The sequence below is a fragment of the Typha angustifolia genome, chromosome 11, assembly GCF_048772165.1.
Source record: "Typha angustifolia cultivar Huaian chromosome 11, ASM4877216v1, whole genome shotgun sequence".
NCBI classification, from domain to species: domain Eukaryota; kingdom Viridiplantae; phylum Streptophyta; class Magnoliopsida; order Poales; family Typhaceae; genus Typha; species Typha angustifolia.
This window is the reverse complement of record NC_133249.1, coordinates 6,464,396-6,480,370: the sequence shown is the minus strand read 5'-3', so window position 1 is coordinate 6,480,370 and position 15,975 is coordinate 6,464,396. Positions and strand designations below refer to the sequence as shown.

At 36.8% G+C, this 15,975-nt stretch overlaps 1 protein-coding gene across 3 annotated transcripts; it reads left to right on the top strand.

Annotated features, from left to right (window-relative positions):
* The first annotated feature begins 68 nt into the window (after positions 1 to 68).
* LOC140769555 (grpE protein homolog 2, mitochondrial-like) lies at positions 69 to 9,097 on the top strand. Of its 3 annotated transcripts, XR_012105927.1 has the most exons (7): positions 69 to 356; positions 1,228 to 1,459; positions 1,547 to 1,740; positions 1,869 to 2,036; positions 3,318 to 3,446; positions 8,001 to 8,149; positions 8,883 to 9,097. XR_012105927.1 is itself a non-coding variant. In XM_073110285.1 (6 exons), exons 1-6 carry the CDS (start codon positions 213 to 215, stop codon positions 8,094 to 8,096), a joined length of 963 nt encoding a protein of 320 aa, XP_072966386.1. In that variant the 5' UTR covers positions 71 to 212; the 3' UTR covers positions 8,097 to 8,402. The 3 variants fall into 3 exon arrangements, 2 of the variants coding, with proteins under 2 accessions (XP_072966386.1, XP_072966388.1); XM_073110285.1 differs by lacking the exon at positions 8,883 to 9,097 and having other exon boundaries at positions 71 to 356; positions 8,001 to 8,402; XM_073110287.1 differs by lacking the exon at positions 8,883 to 9,097 and having other exon boundaries at positions 74 to 356; positions 1,234 to 1,459; positions 8,001 to 8,396.
* Positions 9,098 to 15,975: the final 6,878 nt, after the last annotated feature.

Below are 15,975 nucleotides of genomic sequence, written 5' to 3'. Positions count from 1 at the left end.
TTCTTGCTCGAATGTACATCCTTTTATTCATTACCTCCCATCGTGTGAGGGGTATAATTGTCCTTTTGTGATTAATTCCCACCGCATGCCGTATCGGTGTCCTCTTCTAGCCTGTTCTCCCCTCTCTTTTACGGCTTCTCCCCACCGCTGAACTCTAGGTTCGATTTGTTTTGCTTAATTTTAACCAATTTGGCTTCGAATCGGAGAAGGTGATGGCTTCTAGGGTCCTATCACGGATTTCGAGAAGAAGTGTCGACCATTGTCTAATCTCGACTTCTCCTCGGCCGGAGTCGCTCAAGATTCTCTCGAGCGGTTTCCGTTCGCTTGGGGGATCCGCTTCATGTTCTTACACCAAGGTGAAGTTTGATTATTATTTTTGGGTTTTAACACGAAACTGCTACCCCGGTATTGATCAAAATCTGATCTTGGTTGTGCTTTTACCAACTTCCGGTTTTCTGGTTGTTTACGTTTGGCTTTGTATGAGATTTTTTTGGGCTTGACGGTTTTAGTTTTTAATTATTTAGTATTTGTATCGTGGACTGTAATGTTGGCGAAGAATATGTTCTACCTGGGTTTATATGAGAATTAATCAATTTATCATTCAACTCTATTTTGCTGGTTACATTGTTCTAATCTCTAAAATGCCATAGACAATTCGCCTACGCCGCTGCATATGTGTATGCAATCTGGCGTCCCTGCAAGGACCATCTACATAAGAGACTGAACATATTTAATTTAAGTCCTTTTGTTACTATTGTGATACTTCTTGAACTAATTTTTCGAATCTGGACCTTAATCAAGGATTTTCTTTATATGAAGTCACTTTTATTGGCTTTTGCAGCAATGCTTCATTCAATAGATTGATAATTATATTTTACTCTTGCAATTGGCAGCCTCTATTTTGTTTAAATAATCTTTGGACGTGTGATGCATGTTATTAGTGATGATCTGTAGACTTTAATTAATTTGATTTTGTAAGACATGCTGGTATGCACTTTTGATAGGTGTGTTGACGACATGTCAGGAATTCAGGGTGACTGGTTGGTTTTTTATGATTGTATGTATGTTAAGTCGCGTCCCTATGGTACTAGTTAAGATCTTCTGCTCTGTTGTTTAATACTATATGTTGCTTTTTTATTCACACTGTAATAGATCATTTACTAAAAGATGCAATAGAATGGTGACACTTTTTTCGTGGTGTTGTTCATTTATTTATTCCTGTTGTAGCACCAGGTACCTTTCCAGTCAAACCAGATGTTGAGGCACTCAACTCTAGCAAATGCAATACTTCGAACATTTGGGTTCTCATCTTCTGCATCCTCTGAAGCTACAGAAAAGGAGGTGAAACAATCTGCAGACAAGGCCGAAGCTGCGAAAGCAGTGCCAAAGAATGCAACTGATGCTGGCTCTACCAAGAGTATGAATGACTCTACTGGTGCAGAGCAAGCACCGGATGCAGGTCATAGTTCAGAATCCAAAGATTCCAAGTCCCACTCTCATAAGAGGTGTTGGAAGAGTACTAAATGAATTGCATTTTATGATTCAGATTCAGATACAGAGGATGAGCTATCTATGGATGATCTAGTCAAGCTAGTTTCTGAGAAGGAAGAGTTACTCAAGGTAAAGCACAAGGAGATTGAGAAAATGCAAGATAAGGTTCTCCGCAGTTATGCAGAAATGGAGAATGTTATAGACAGGACAAAACGTGAGGCAGAGAACTCAAAGAAATATGCTGTCCAGGTTTCTTAATTGATATTTCCCTTTTCTATTTCTTATTATCCTGATTTGCACATTTCCACCTTTATCAGGATTATTCTTCTATTGAATGCATATCTCATCCTATTCTGGTTGTCTGTAATTGAAATCAGAATTTTGCCAAGAGCTTGTTAGATGTAGCTGATAACTTGGGAAGAGCATCATCTGTTGTCAAAGAGAGCTTTTCTAAAGTAGATGTATCTAAAGACTCTGCTGGTGCCGTGCCACTCTTGAAAACCCTGCTTGAGGGTGTCAGGATGACTGAAAAGCAGCTTTCGGAGGTAGTATTTCTTTTGTAGTCTCAAATTATCTTTTGCTTCTTTGCAGATTGACTAAAGGGTAGTTAGTAGCACAAGATGAAAATAATTTCAGCACTTCTTGAAAATAAAGTCTGCCGACAAATCTTTTGTAAAATTATGATGTTGAGGTATAATGTGATGTATATTTCTTTTGTTGTCATGTTGTTTGTTATAACTAAAATATTAGATTATGAAAATGAGTGCTTCTGAATGTTTTTCACTTAAGCATGAAGTAAACACAAAATGAACACTATTAGTTTTGTTGAAGATTATATGGTCCCTTCTGAAACAATGCTATTTGCTATGTGACAGTTGAGAGAGATTTAGTGCTATTTCCTACTTGGTTCTGATTAGGTAGGTCCTTTCTCTTGATGAACTTTCTGGGCTACAATATATCAGATCCTCTTTTTATTGATCATAGTTTTACAAATCCTATAATGGTGTGTATTAACTTGGGCAAAAGAGAGGCTACTTGTTATATTATATCGTTGAATGTTATTATCATTTTACCGTCTTTTGGAATTGCAAATTAGTTCAAAGTTTTGGTTTCAGCTGGTCTCGAATTTGAACCCTAGAAAAAGTGAAAATTTTAGACGGAAATAGAATGGTTTTAGCCTATTGTGGTCCAAAATAAATGTCAAAACTAGAAAGTTTGATGGTTCCGGCCTTAACAAATGGGTTTCAGCTTTAGTTTTTATTAAAATTCCAGCCATAATTGTTCCGTCTAGGGTGAAACTTCAAACCATAATAAAAATATCACTGACTTTTGTTCATGCATAGGGAGATAGCGATCCTATGCATAGAGACTTTTTACCACCTTGAAAACTTTATGCTTGATGCCTGAGTAGCATCTTGGCACCTTAGGCATGGCCCACCTTGAAAACCTTACTGCTTTGGCACGAAACTACTTTTCGGAACAATACCGTACGAGGGAAGGGTGGACGGGAAGAAGAAGTGGGAAGCAGTTTGGGTAGGCTTAAACATGACCCAATATGTACTAATGTTAATAATGATATTCTGAAAATTTCAATTAGCCTTTTATTATTTCCTATAAGCCTTCATAACTGTTGCTTTTGGCCTCCATATCTCTCTGCATTGTCAATAACTATGTTGTCAGTTTCTGTATTCAGTAAACCTTAAGCCCTAACAAAGAAGGGATTGTTGTTGATTTAAATTCTAATTTTATCTTGCCGAACTACAATTTGTTGCCACAGATTAGTTTTTCAAAATTTTATTTTTTTTTATCTTCTTTGGTTGTTCCAGGTGTTTGGGAAATTTGGAGTGGAAAAGTTTGACCCTATGAACGAGCATTTTGATCCACATAGACATCATGCACTTTTCCAAATCCCTGATGGTTCAAAACCAGCTGGTACAGTTGCTGTTGTTTTAAAGGTATTTCTCTAATAAGCTTTGGTTGACTTGAAAGCTAAATTTGAATCAATTTTCTTTTTCTGGGTCCCTTTTTTCTACCTTAAATTAATGTTTCAGGCTTTAGCAGTTTTAGGTTTGTATCTAGAAGTGTCGGTATTAGGTAAAACAACATAATAGACACACCAACAAACATGGATGGCCATGCTGGTGGTGTACCGACACGTGGCACAAGAGGTGCGACACGGCACCCCTCCTAGTAGCTTTGTCGTGACCTTGTCGTCGGGCTTGTCGTCGTCCAAGTTCGCACACTCGTCGGGTGCCCTAGCCCGAGGGGGGGAGAAAGAAAGGGAGGAAGAGAGAATAAGAGAGAGAGCAATGACAGTGACTGCGAAGGTGAGTAGTTTCTTAACTTTTTCTCTCCCTCTCTTACGGCACGTGTTGTGCCGATCGGTGGTCGATACAGTCCCTGTCTATAGCACGGCCATCATTGCTCACAAATAATTCTTTTATTCTAATGTATATAGAAAATACTGAAAAATTGGAAAAGTACTTGAAAGAAAATTTTAGAAAACGTTATTGGGTGTGGATTGTCTTGCATGTGTTGACTAATGCCTGAGGCCATCCGTGGAATTCTGATTCGTCAAATTTCGACAATCTCACTCTAATCTAGGCTAGGTTTGAGATAGAGAAGGGGGAAGGGACCGGCCAGCACGATCCGTGCCTGTGGCACAGCCATCGTTGCCCACAAATAATTCTTTTATTCTAATGTATATAAGAAATATTGAAAAATTGGAAAAGCACTTGAAAGAAAATTTTAGAAAGCATTATCGGGTGTGAATTGTCTTGCATGTGTTGACTGATGCCTGAGGCCATCTGTGGAATTCTGATTCGTCAAATTCCGACAATCTCACTCTGATCTAGGCCAGGTTTGATATAGAGAAGGGGAAGGGACCGGTCGGCACGATCCGTGCTTGTGGCATGGCCATCGTTGCCCACAAATAATTATTTTATTCTGATGTATATAAGAAATACTAAAAAATTGGAAGAGTACTTGAAAGAAAATTTTGGAAAACATTATCGGGTTTGGATTGTCTTGCATGTGTTGACTGATGCTTGAGGCCATCTGTGAAATTCTAATTTGTCAAATTCCGACAATCTCACTTTGATCTAGGCCAAGTTTGAGATACATAAGAGGGAAGGACCGGCCGGCACGGTCCGTGCCTGTGGCACGGCAATCGTTGCCCACAAATAATTCTTTTATTCTAATGTATATAGGAAATACTAAAAAATTGGAAAAGTACTTGAAAGAAAATTTTAGAAAACATTACCGGGTGTGGATTGTCTTGCATGTGTTGACCGATGCTTGAGGCCATCTGTGGAATTCTCATTCGTCAAATTCTGACAATCTCACTTTGATCTAGGCCAGGCTTGAGATAGAGGAGGAAGGGCTATGAATTGATTAAGATTGGAGGTAGATGGATATTCCTTTGAACTAACAGATCTGGTACATGTCAGATATAAGCCAAATTGGGCCTGAATTCCTCTAATAGATCAATTAGCTAGCTTCTTAATGACTCATATTTGACAAGACTGGGTAAAATTAAGTGCTGTTCTAGTTCTGTGCTTGTTTTCTAATCGATCTTTTGCTGAAATCAATTTATTTGTTGCAGAAACTTCAAACCTTGCTTAAACCTTGTTCCTTGTACAAGTTATGAGGTATATAGGTATGAGGTAGGTAGAAAGTGAAAAACATTTGGTGGTCTGAAATGCCTGAGCTATATGTATTTTGTACATTCATGCTAGAATTGGTTTGGAATGACAGAAAATTAGTGTCAACTATATTTGATATTTTATTTTGAGTAATATTATAAACATGCAAAAGCTGAAGTCATTAGACTCATAGAAGTTACTGATTTGGTGCCTGGGTCAGCACTGAAAAGCTTGGGTTGCTAGATCTTTCTAAAACTGATATAAAATCAATAAGTTTAACAAGCTCAATACATTTAAGAATTCAATCATGAAATTATTTGGTCACAGTAATTCAGAACCCCGTCACTAAGAATTCTGTAATTCATCAGATTCATACTCCAGATCTAATGATTCACTTAATAGACTTGGGTTTGTTTTCTTTTGATCTTGCTTTGTTGTTTAATCTACATAAGGCAGCAATTATTGTACTTAATGGTAATGAGATATCTTAGCTGTTTATTTACATGCTCTCTGCAATCATCTGGAGAGGATGAGGGATTCTACTAAGGTTCTAGCTTGAGTGACCTCTTTGTTTGTTCAAAAGTTGTTCTATTGTTGCAACCTGATCTTAAATCAATATCGAACTCAAAAGGAGAAAGGATAGATAGGCTTGGGTAGTTATTTTGGTTGAGATTAATCTATTTTTTATCTGTAGATCAAAGGTTAGAGTAGTTCAAATGGAAGTGGAGATTGTTGTGGAGGTGATGATAGTGTAGTGGAGCTTTATATGGGGCGAAAGAGAGGAAGATGTCTTGGGAAAGTTGTGGGGTAGTTATGCAAAAGATTAGGTTAATGGAGGTTAACCTTGGTTGCTAGAGGATTGAATGGCTTAGGAATTGGTTAAGGTTGTAGAAGAGGAGAGGGAATGGGGCTACCTACTAGTAGGAGGATCACCAGAGTGAGGAGAAAGAAGCGACGGAGGTGTAGCCTCGGCCGTGAGAGGAATCTCGGCATGGGTACCGAGGGGAAGAGAAGAGGAAGGAAAAGGATGGCTCACACTTAGTTTCAAATAAGTGCCTAAATATTCAACAGTGTCAAAATGACTGTCATTACATATTTAGAGATTAGCCATACGTCAAAAAACAATAAATAAACTTTAATACGAAATAGCCCAACCATCGGGCATTTGGACAGTCGTCCAGCGTTCAAACGCTTAAACTGCTCTTTTGCTCTCGGGCTACGACATTCGAACGCCAGGCTAGATCGTTCGAATGCTTGAACTGCTCTCCTACGAACAGTCGTTCGAATGCTTAAGCTGCTCTTCTGCTCTCAGGCGACGGCATTGAACGTTGTGTTGGGCCGTTCGAATGTCTAATCTGCTCTTTAGCTATTGGACTACAGTATTCGAACGTCGATTTAGGTTGTTCAAACGCCTAAACTATTCTTCTGCACTTGGGCTACGGCGTTCGAATGCCTAAACTTGAGACTTGAATTCTGTAGGCTTACTCCAACAAAAAGCTAATTACTTAACAATTCATAATTAAGAAAATTACTTCTAATCACAAACTGCAAAATCTATACCCACTGAAAATTTCACATTCTTTAAATGTTTTCTTGCTTATGTAGTAGAGGATGGCTGCTGCAACTCAAACGAGAAGGAGAATATCACAGGGGAGCAACATATTTATCATGTTCTGTTGTGTTAAAAGCACATAGTCCAATCCTACAGGACTCCATGGGTCAAGAAAAGATTTCTTTCTACATGTGCTAGATTAGCAATATGTTCCTGACGGAGAAGGTCTTTATCGGATTTCATTTGTGTTGAGAACAAGGACAAGTAAACAAGTCATCCTTAGCTCCTTCCGTCTTTTAGCAGTGGTCCTATATTTGTGTACTAGATTTGAATGACGCAGTTATAGCTTAGAATTTGGAGAATTGATTTGGAGGAATACTGGATGTTTCATTTAGTGGACTTGGGCTAATTTTCTCTTGACCATTAGTGAATAAGAGAAAGAAAAAGAATCATTGTCCCAGTAGACTTTGCAGGCAACAAAGTAACTATGCTAGACATAGATTAGCTTGAATATTTGAAGGATCCAAGAAGACAGATGGATTTAACCAAGGTAATCCTGATAAAATTTGGTCACGCTCACAATGCTGCAATTACAGTCCTCTATCCTTTGTTCCATGAAGGTCTAGTGAGTGAGAAAGAAGATTTAGATATATGAGAAATACTGGAGTTATAGAGGATCCCCTGAAGCTTGCTCTAGCTAGGGTTCAACTCCTTTGCAATGATACTGCACATTTTTTTAATCCTCTCTCTGCAGTCGTCAGCATCAAAAGTAAACATTAAAAAAGAATGTAGTTGTCTTCTGGAACATTTATGCAGAACACGAACTTCTAGATGATGTTTGTCCTCAGAGAAGTTCATCTGAAGATTGCTATACATATAGGAATTATCTTTTCGTAGACCAGAAAGCTAGGTTTCGTCGGGGTTTAAATCTCCTACTTAATCAAGAGGTGATTGCATGCTTCTGTTATTTTGGCATGTTCTGAGGTAACAATTTACTTCACTTTTTTTACTTTATGCCTGCTGTGTTATATAAACACAAGGATGTTGTTATTCAAGGTGAGAAATGTCCATTCCCCCACACGGTGAAACTGGATTCTAACACAAATGAGTCAGTATTTGATTTTTGATGATTGAAATTGCCATGCCAATTTTTTTTAATGATGATTGTACTTTCTCTGCCTCTGTTATGTAGCACCACAGTTATTCTATTTGCATTGCCTTGGTTGGCAGCCTTTGTCTTTATAATTGATTATTTCCAACTTCATTTCTTTATCTTTTGTCTATCTGATCATTATAATCTCCTTGTGTGACAGAATGGTTACATGCTATATGACCGCGTTCTTCGTCCGGCCGAAGTCGGTGTAACTGAAGCTTTGAATGATGAGACAGATCAAAGTTCCAGTGCATGATTTGTAGGTTGACCTTTCAGTTTTCTTGGCACATTTTGTTAGTTGTATATCAGGTAAAGTTAATCATATATTACAGCAGGGTAATAATTTACTGTGACCTAGAAAGAATTTTGACAGAGTGTTCTTTTCATTGAACACGTGATATCATATTAGAATTTTATTTACAAGATAACTCTGCTCTTATTTTAATTCTTGTAACATGCTCCCTTGTGGTGCTAATTCGAGTCTCATGGGAATAACCTATATTGATTTTGTGTCCCTAAACACTACTAAGAAGCTATCACAGAATTAGTTCATTGCAATTGTTCCAGCTATAATTGTTTGTGGATCAACTTAGATTGGGACTAGGAGGGATGTTAAGCAATGTAAAAAGGGCTTGATAGCTTTGACTGCAGCATATATGATTAGTTAATATGAGAGGCAAAAAATGATAACTTCTGATTTAGGAATTTGTCTGTCTGTTCGGTATAATTAGCTCCGAAGAAGCTAAGTGAAACTTCATCCAATCTTATTCGTGGGACAGTAGGCTATTGTAGAATTCTCAGTTTCTCTTTGAAGAGTTAATGTTATGATCTTAGTGACAAAATTGAGAACTTTTCCTTGTACAAATTTGACCCTCCTCCATCTCTCTCAGTCAAATTGCCTTAAATTCTCACAGAATTTCCATTACTGCTTGGTGTGCTGAAGCTGTGGTTGTTTGAAATAGCAAAGATGCCGAAGTAATTGGTCAAAAATGTATTTATACATGAATAAAGTGAGTTGCCTGAGATTGTTATTTTTTAACAGGTCTGGTGGTTGGTAACCACCATGAGAAGCTCTTCTGCTAAAGATGGTAGAAAGATGCGTGTGCATACGTAGTTGGATTTGACTCCGCTTGATTGGTTTTGCTGCTTCAGTTATCCTCCTGCTTGAATTCTGATCTATAATTACATTTATTTATGTTTAAAACAGTCCAAGGACTGAATATATTAAAAGAGAATTCGGAGTACAGTCATAGTCGGGGGGATGGGTTTAACCCAATCCTTACGGATACGATAATTGAAAGGATAGTTTGCTGGGTTACGAGTGATGGTATTATTGCATTTCCTCGTGTAGCAAACTGTTACAGAAGGATATTTGACGATCCAATTAGAATGTTAGTGAATTATAGGGTTCGCCGGAAGCTTGTTAACAGCTAATACAAGTTTCTTGCAGTCATTGTAGACCCTTCCCGTTTACAAAAGCGATAGCTTCTCTAAGAGCTAACCGAAGCTATTGAGCCACACCATGCAGCACTTATGGGCAATGCTCGAGGAAGACGATCGGACGACGGGATACTCAATACCAATTTGGCCCCACTCTCGAAATCTCCTTACCAAGATGCATTAACCTGACTGGCCACGTCACCTTCGTGGGAACCCCTTCAATTGAAGAAGTCTCGTGTATATTGAATTGCAACGATACTAATATTGTGATCCAAGGAGTCCCCTTGTGTCGTTTTAGCGGCTAAGAAGGCTACAAAAGAGACAAAGTAGCTTTCGGGACAAGCTTTTTCACTTCTTGGAAGGCTTGATAGCAACGAGTGGGTCAACACTAAAAGCACTGCAAAGTTCATCGTAGCCAAGGGAAGGGTACAACACCTTCTCATTTCTTGAAACACATTATTTTTACATTACATGTTAATTAATGCTTCTACATAATATGCGAAATAAAAACCCAACATTTTCAAAATAAATATTAAAAAAATAAACCCAAAATACCATACGCCACAATAAGTTTTAAAATACATATTAATATACATCATCAAAAGCAAATGCCTATGCGGAAGCTATAATAGATCTAACTTATTTTACAATAATAAAATAAAAAATTATAAAACAAATATTTGCTAGCTTCTCCGTAAACTCGGGGTTATCTACTAATATGAAAATATTCTCACCAAAAGATAATAAGAATAAAGCTCAACAAGTATATATCTCTACAATTTAAAATGTAGTATAAAAACCTATATATATATATATATATATATATATATGCGTTCATGCAATATGCTCATCATGTCCATATTTACAACTTATATATACTAACAATATAATACATGATATGCATCATCCCACTCCCAACTTTATTATCTTAGGCTCACGTAGAGTCATAATTATAAAATATCATTATATGTTTATAGAGCTATAAATCACATAATAAACATATGCTCACACAAAATCTCACAAATCAAAGGAGGGATAAATATCTAGCTCAAACATGTCTAGCAACGTTACATATGATTAGTTGTCTGTAGCCATTAGACTTAGAACTCTAGCCGTAAGCCCACACTCTCACCTCTATTGTCATCATCATCATCATCACATACAGCAAAATCAAGAGCATACAACTCATAGATGCCCCGACTCTATATCATCGAGTATCGCTAGGTCTATAATCTCTACTTCTTAATCATAGTTTAAGATCATTTAGTGTTTAGTTTTCGTTCTCAACAGCGTTATGTCTGCTTAAACCAATGCATACGGTGCCTGATAGTCCCCTCACGATCTCACGACATTAGATATTAACCGAGATAAATATATGTATTATATATACTCTGCCTCTTACGCTAGATTGAGAGGGTAAACGGGTCAACATGAGACTTAACTACGTGGTGATACGTATAAGTGGTACAGTGATTAACAACAATAATCATATAACATGCATATCGAAATTATTGTACCTACAAATACATCAATAAATCATATATAATTATAAAGCAGTAAATAAATATAATTATGTTAACTAGTAAATAAATATATGAATATGTATAATATGAATGTGATGAAATTATAACGTAAACATCACTTCAGTACTACAATTCTTAGACTACGAATGATTCACTTATTTAACATCGATTTTTAGTTATCTAACTTCAACTGCACTATGGGATCATCCTCACACAGTATGAAATTTATCTCAATAATTAAAGTAATAAACATAAGTACTAACTTACCTAAAATTAATTAATTAAATAATCCTACAGATAACTATTGTAGGTTTGGGTAGGTCCACTTAGGAATATTTAGTTTTATTAAATCAAATAGAATTGATATATTACTTATCATGGTCTCACGCATTATTAAGAGTTACTAAAATAATTATCATTTTATTTACGGATCCACTAACTACAATCGATTTAAAGTAAAATAAAATAGATAATATTTATTTAACTTACTTATTGAATATTAAATCACATTTAATATGATTGCTATTCTACAAAAAGAAATATTTTCTCATTAGGAGCAAAATTAGTAGAAGTACTATCACACTAGTGCCTTATTTATTAAAATTAATTAATAATAGTTATTATAACTAACAAACCTATCCTCTAAAGACTATTGATATTTAAGGCTCAAGTTGACAAGGATAAATAAATAAAAATAATTAAAATAAATTAAAATAAATTAAAATAAATTAGAAAGTAACTAATCCACTTGGATTGGCACAAAGCACAAAGCAATGGGCTGGATTGCAATGAATCCAAAGATCATAACACTAACCCACTAGTATGGGTGTAAATAAGCTGAGCCTGAGCGAGCCAACTCCAGCTCAAGCTCAGTTGGAAATTAATTTTGAGCCTATTTTGAGAATCAGACTTGGCTCATCTCAATTTAATAAGCCAAATTGAGTCCGAGCTAAGCTTGAGCATGAATGAAGCTTGTTATCAAACTATACATTAACCTAGTTGGATCGAATCGGAGTTGAGTCCAAGCTTGAAACCAATCAATTACGATGGGGTGGAGGAGGCCACGCCCACTTGAGGAGGAGGCAGTGGAGGAGACTGCAATGGCTTGAGGAGAAGGAGGAGGAGGTGGTGGCGGAGGCTTGCCGACAAAGGAGACAGTGACGACTTGAGGAGGAGTGTGGAGGAGGTGGAAGCAACTTGAGGAGAAAGAGCAAGAGGAGGTGGTGGAGGCTTGCCTACTGAGGAGGAGATAGTGGAGGCTTGCCTACCGAGGAGGAGATAGTGGAGGCTTGTCGATGGTGAAGGAGGAGGCTACGGCTTAAGGAGGAGGTAGCAGTGGCTTAAGGAGGCTTGCTGATGGAGGAGGAGGTGGTGGATGATGCTTGTTGACGGAAGAGGAGGCAGTGTTGACTTAACAACGGAGGAGGAGGAAGTGTTGACTTAGCAATGGAGGAGGAGAAAAAAGAAGAAGAGGAAAAGGAAAAGGTGGGCCGATGGTTGGAAAAGGAGAAACGGATCGATTTGGAGATGGATTTTGTCAATGTTCTATGAATATTTAGGGTTTGGATTTTGGAAGATGATTATATTAAGCCAATTGAGCCAAGCCTGAGTGAGCTGACTCCAGCTCAGGTTCAGCTTGAGCCAAACTCGAGCTTTGGCCGAGCTAAGCTTGGGCCGCTCATTTATTTTGACACCCCTACCCACCAAGATTGGACTCAAAGCCATAAACCAACAAAGCCTACCACTTAGGTTAGGCTACAGCCTAATTCACCCCACTTTGGGCTAAACTACCTATAGACTAACCCACCAAGATGGTTTCGAATGTACATAACCCAGCCCACCACAAGCTAAATTAGGTTGGCAACCTAACCTAGCTCACCTACTTCCCTCCTCTCCCTCTACTCATCGACAGCCAAGGCCAACCAAGTTAAGACCCTATTGTTGCCAAAACCTATAATCACGCCACAAGAGACCCAAAGACAACACCGAAGGGCTTGCCTCGCAGAGAGGAATGTTCCCGACTGGATAGGGGGGGTGGAGAAGGTGATGACAATGGACGGCATCGCCAAGTAGCAAATGGTGCGAGGCTATAAGGTGTAGCCTCCAATGAGAGCTTAGAGTACTTATGACGGGTACCAAGGAGAAAGCATGTTGAGGCAAAGCTCCCCGAATTGGCACAACATCGACACAAGGTTACCGGCTGACAGATTTTCTAACGAGGCCGAAAAAAGAAGAGAAAATGGGAAATATACTAACAAAGTATTTAAACTAAAATTAACTCCTCAAGGTAGTGGACTTATCGATGGTTAGGATTGCAAGGTCGGCGTGCTCTGGCAGCACTCTAATGCGGCGAGAAGGAAAAGGGAGACGACGACAGCTGTGGGAGAGAAAAGAGAAGAAAGAAAAGTGAGCTCAATTTTTTCTTGTTATAGCATGTTATTTTTCTACATCTCTAAATACTCTACCCCCACATTGAAAAACAGTGTGCAACGGAGTCCAAAAAGAGTGAGGAAACCAGGCGGACGATCCAAACATCAAACTTCAACGCATCACAATCTAGCTTTGGACCCAACCTATAATGGAATCACACTGCTCTTGCAAAGTGGCATGTGCAGCAGTCCTAATCAGGAGGAGATAATTGCGCACCTCCAAATGAACGTCCCAATCTTGAGATATACAACTTTACAACCCTAGATGGCTTTCCACAAGCAACTAGCCAATCCAGACGAGGAGGAGCTCAATCATCCTCCATTTGAAAGGGTACAATTGGCTGATTTGGGTGTGAAAAAAATCAATACCGGAGGGGTTCCCGACGAGCGGTCCTTCTATCTATAGTTACATTTAGATTAACCTTTTCAGATACAGATATGTTAAAAAAAATTATCTGAACTCACATTTGTAGATCAGTATATGAAACTGGCATGTTAATATTACTCGAAGAGGACAAGGCAAAGAGAATATTACATTAGTTACATTAGTCCTTCTCATGGCGTTAGTATGGGTACTGACGTGTTCTTATTACCACTGGAACTTTGGCATGTAGATAGTCCTGGACAAAAGAATTGTACCTATTTTTGTCCCACTAAACCTTAGCTAATGAAGGCCTGCATTTGTGTCCTATTGTTCTTGTCTAGGAAACAGGTAAACCATAAAAAGGAGTTTATATATATATATATATATATAAATGCCACTATTTCCTTTTAAAAGAATCATAAATGATCCTATTTATCTTTTTTAAAAAAAGCATTATTATTATTATTATTTTTATTATTTATTATTTTGACTCTTTTAGAATTTGCCAGTTAGTTGCAGAATATTCATTCATAGCAAACCTCTCCTCTCATTTCTTTGTCGGTGTGAGTCTGTCGTACAGGAAACTTCCATGTTGAGTTGGATTTACATGTGATGTGGTGTTTGTTCCCAGTTGACCCCACCACACGGTTATTCTCTGTGGTAACTTGACAGCCAGACTAGACAAATGAAATGGTACTTAATAATGAACTATGGACCACACATTGGTGTACAATATATGGTGACAAACAGTCGAACATTTTGCCAATGTACACCACCAACTTGGTGCGTAATAATCCATCCATACACTTCTCATGACTAGATTAATTAATCAAACTTAGATTGCAACTTAACTTTGATGTGATTGTTAATTATCTCGGAGTACTACTAATTACCAACTACGTCCGGCCATCATATGCATTATCTTATTTGAGATAATATGAGAGTGACTTGACGATGAGTTTGATCTCCAAATGGATAGCAAAATGAAGCTTCGCATCCTGGAGGAAGAGAGACGTTGAGGGTAAATGATGAATAAATTTGTTCTCTTTTAATTGTTTGACGTAGCCCCTCGTGAAGGTTTTATATTTATTAAATGATTCTTGTCCGACTCCACCTATTATTTACTCAGGAGGTAGGTTTTTATTTTATTTTATTTTATTCCAGAGGTAGGATAAATTGTAAATTACCTCTATAAATTTTTATTTGTATCACTTAATTTCTTTATAGTTTTAATCTAGTTAAAATTAATGATGAAGTTAATTTTCTGTTAAAAATGTTATTAATGACCAAGGTAATTTATCATTTATATTATCTCTTTTTAAAATATTTATAATATTAAAAAATGTAAAACTGGAAAAACTTAATATATATGAGCAAACTTAGAGGTTAAGTAGGAGCGATTGGTATTAGCAGTTCCGGCTACTTAGATTTTGAATAAGAAATATGAGTTCTTTTATTGAAAGCGTACATTTAGATGTGTATCTTAGCAAAATAAAAGTTTACTTTTTGCATACTTTTTGTGTTTAATTTATATAAGTAATGTATATTATTCTTTTACTAGATTTAGTTGCATAGCTTGGTAAAATTAAAAGCATATTTTTTGTATAGTCGATATATAGCAAGTTGAGGAGATCATAATTAATGAGTTTGAATAAAATACTCATTGTTATAGTTTGTAACTAAACAATGAAAAAGGGATTTACTTTCGCTTCATCTATCATTTTACATCTTCTAATTTTAAAATAGGTCTAGAGTTTTGTTTCATCATTCATCTTTTCCCTAGATATCTCTTCTAGGGTTTAATAAAAAGTTGTTTTACCAGGATGCAATACCTTCCTTTGGGATCCATAGGGGACCTCTCTTGTTGGACTAGCTTATCTTTCATTTCTGCATTCTTACATTCTAACGATCGGTATAAGGTATAATTCACTTATTTAGCAGTGTTAATCTATTTATTAGAGTGGTAACATATGTATTAGGGTGTTAATCTTAAAATTTTGCAGTTAGCAATGTTTTGCATTGTTTAATTTGTTTTTCCCCTATGTTTTCTTTCACAATTCATTATTTTTTTTGTATTTTATAGTTAAGATAAGGAATAAAGTAATATATTATATATATCTTACTTTGTAAGAATTTGCGAGATCATTTACTCAAGATTGTCCTCTTAATTTCGTGTGACCATTACTGGGACCTTTTTATTTATTGTAAGGATTCTTTTTCTATAGTTAATATTTGAACCACTAATTTGTATATACAAGTCAACGGTTATTTTTGCATATACTAATATGTAGTTCGTGATTATTGTACTGAATTTATAGTTATTAGTGAATGTAAATAACATTCATAGTTGCAATTTTTGTTGCGCAATTCAAATATAAA

Bases quoted from the DNA above. Each gene is read 5' to 3' on its own strand.
- LOC140769555 (XM_073110285.1), top strand. From the start codon at position 213: ATGGCTTCTAGGGTCCTATCACGGATTTCGAGAAGAAGTGTCGACCAT. The intron at 1,460-1,546 runs GTCATAGTTCAG...TTTATGATTCAG, and splicing joins AGAGCAAGCACCGGATGCAG to ATTCAGATACAGAGGATGAG. The intron at 2,037-3,317 runs GTAGTATTTCTT...TGGTTGTTCCAG, and splicing joins CTGAAAAGCAGCTTTCGGAG to GTGTTTGGGAAATTTGGAGT.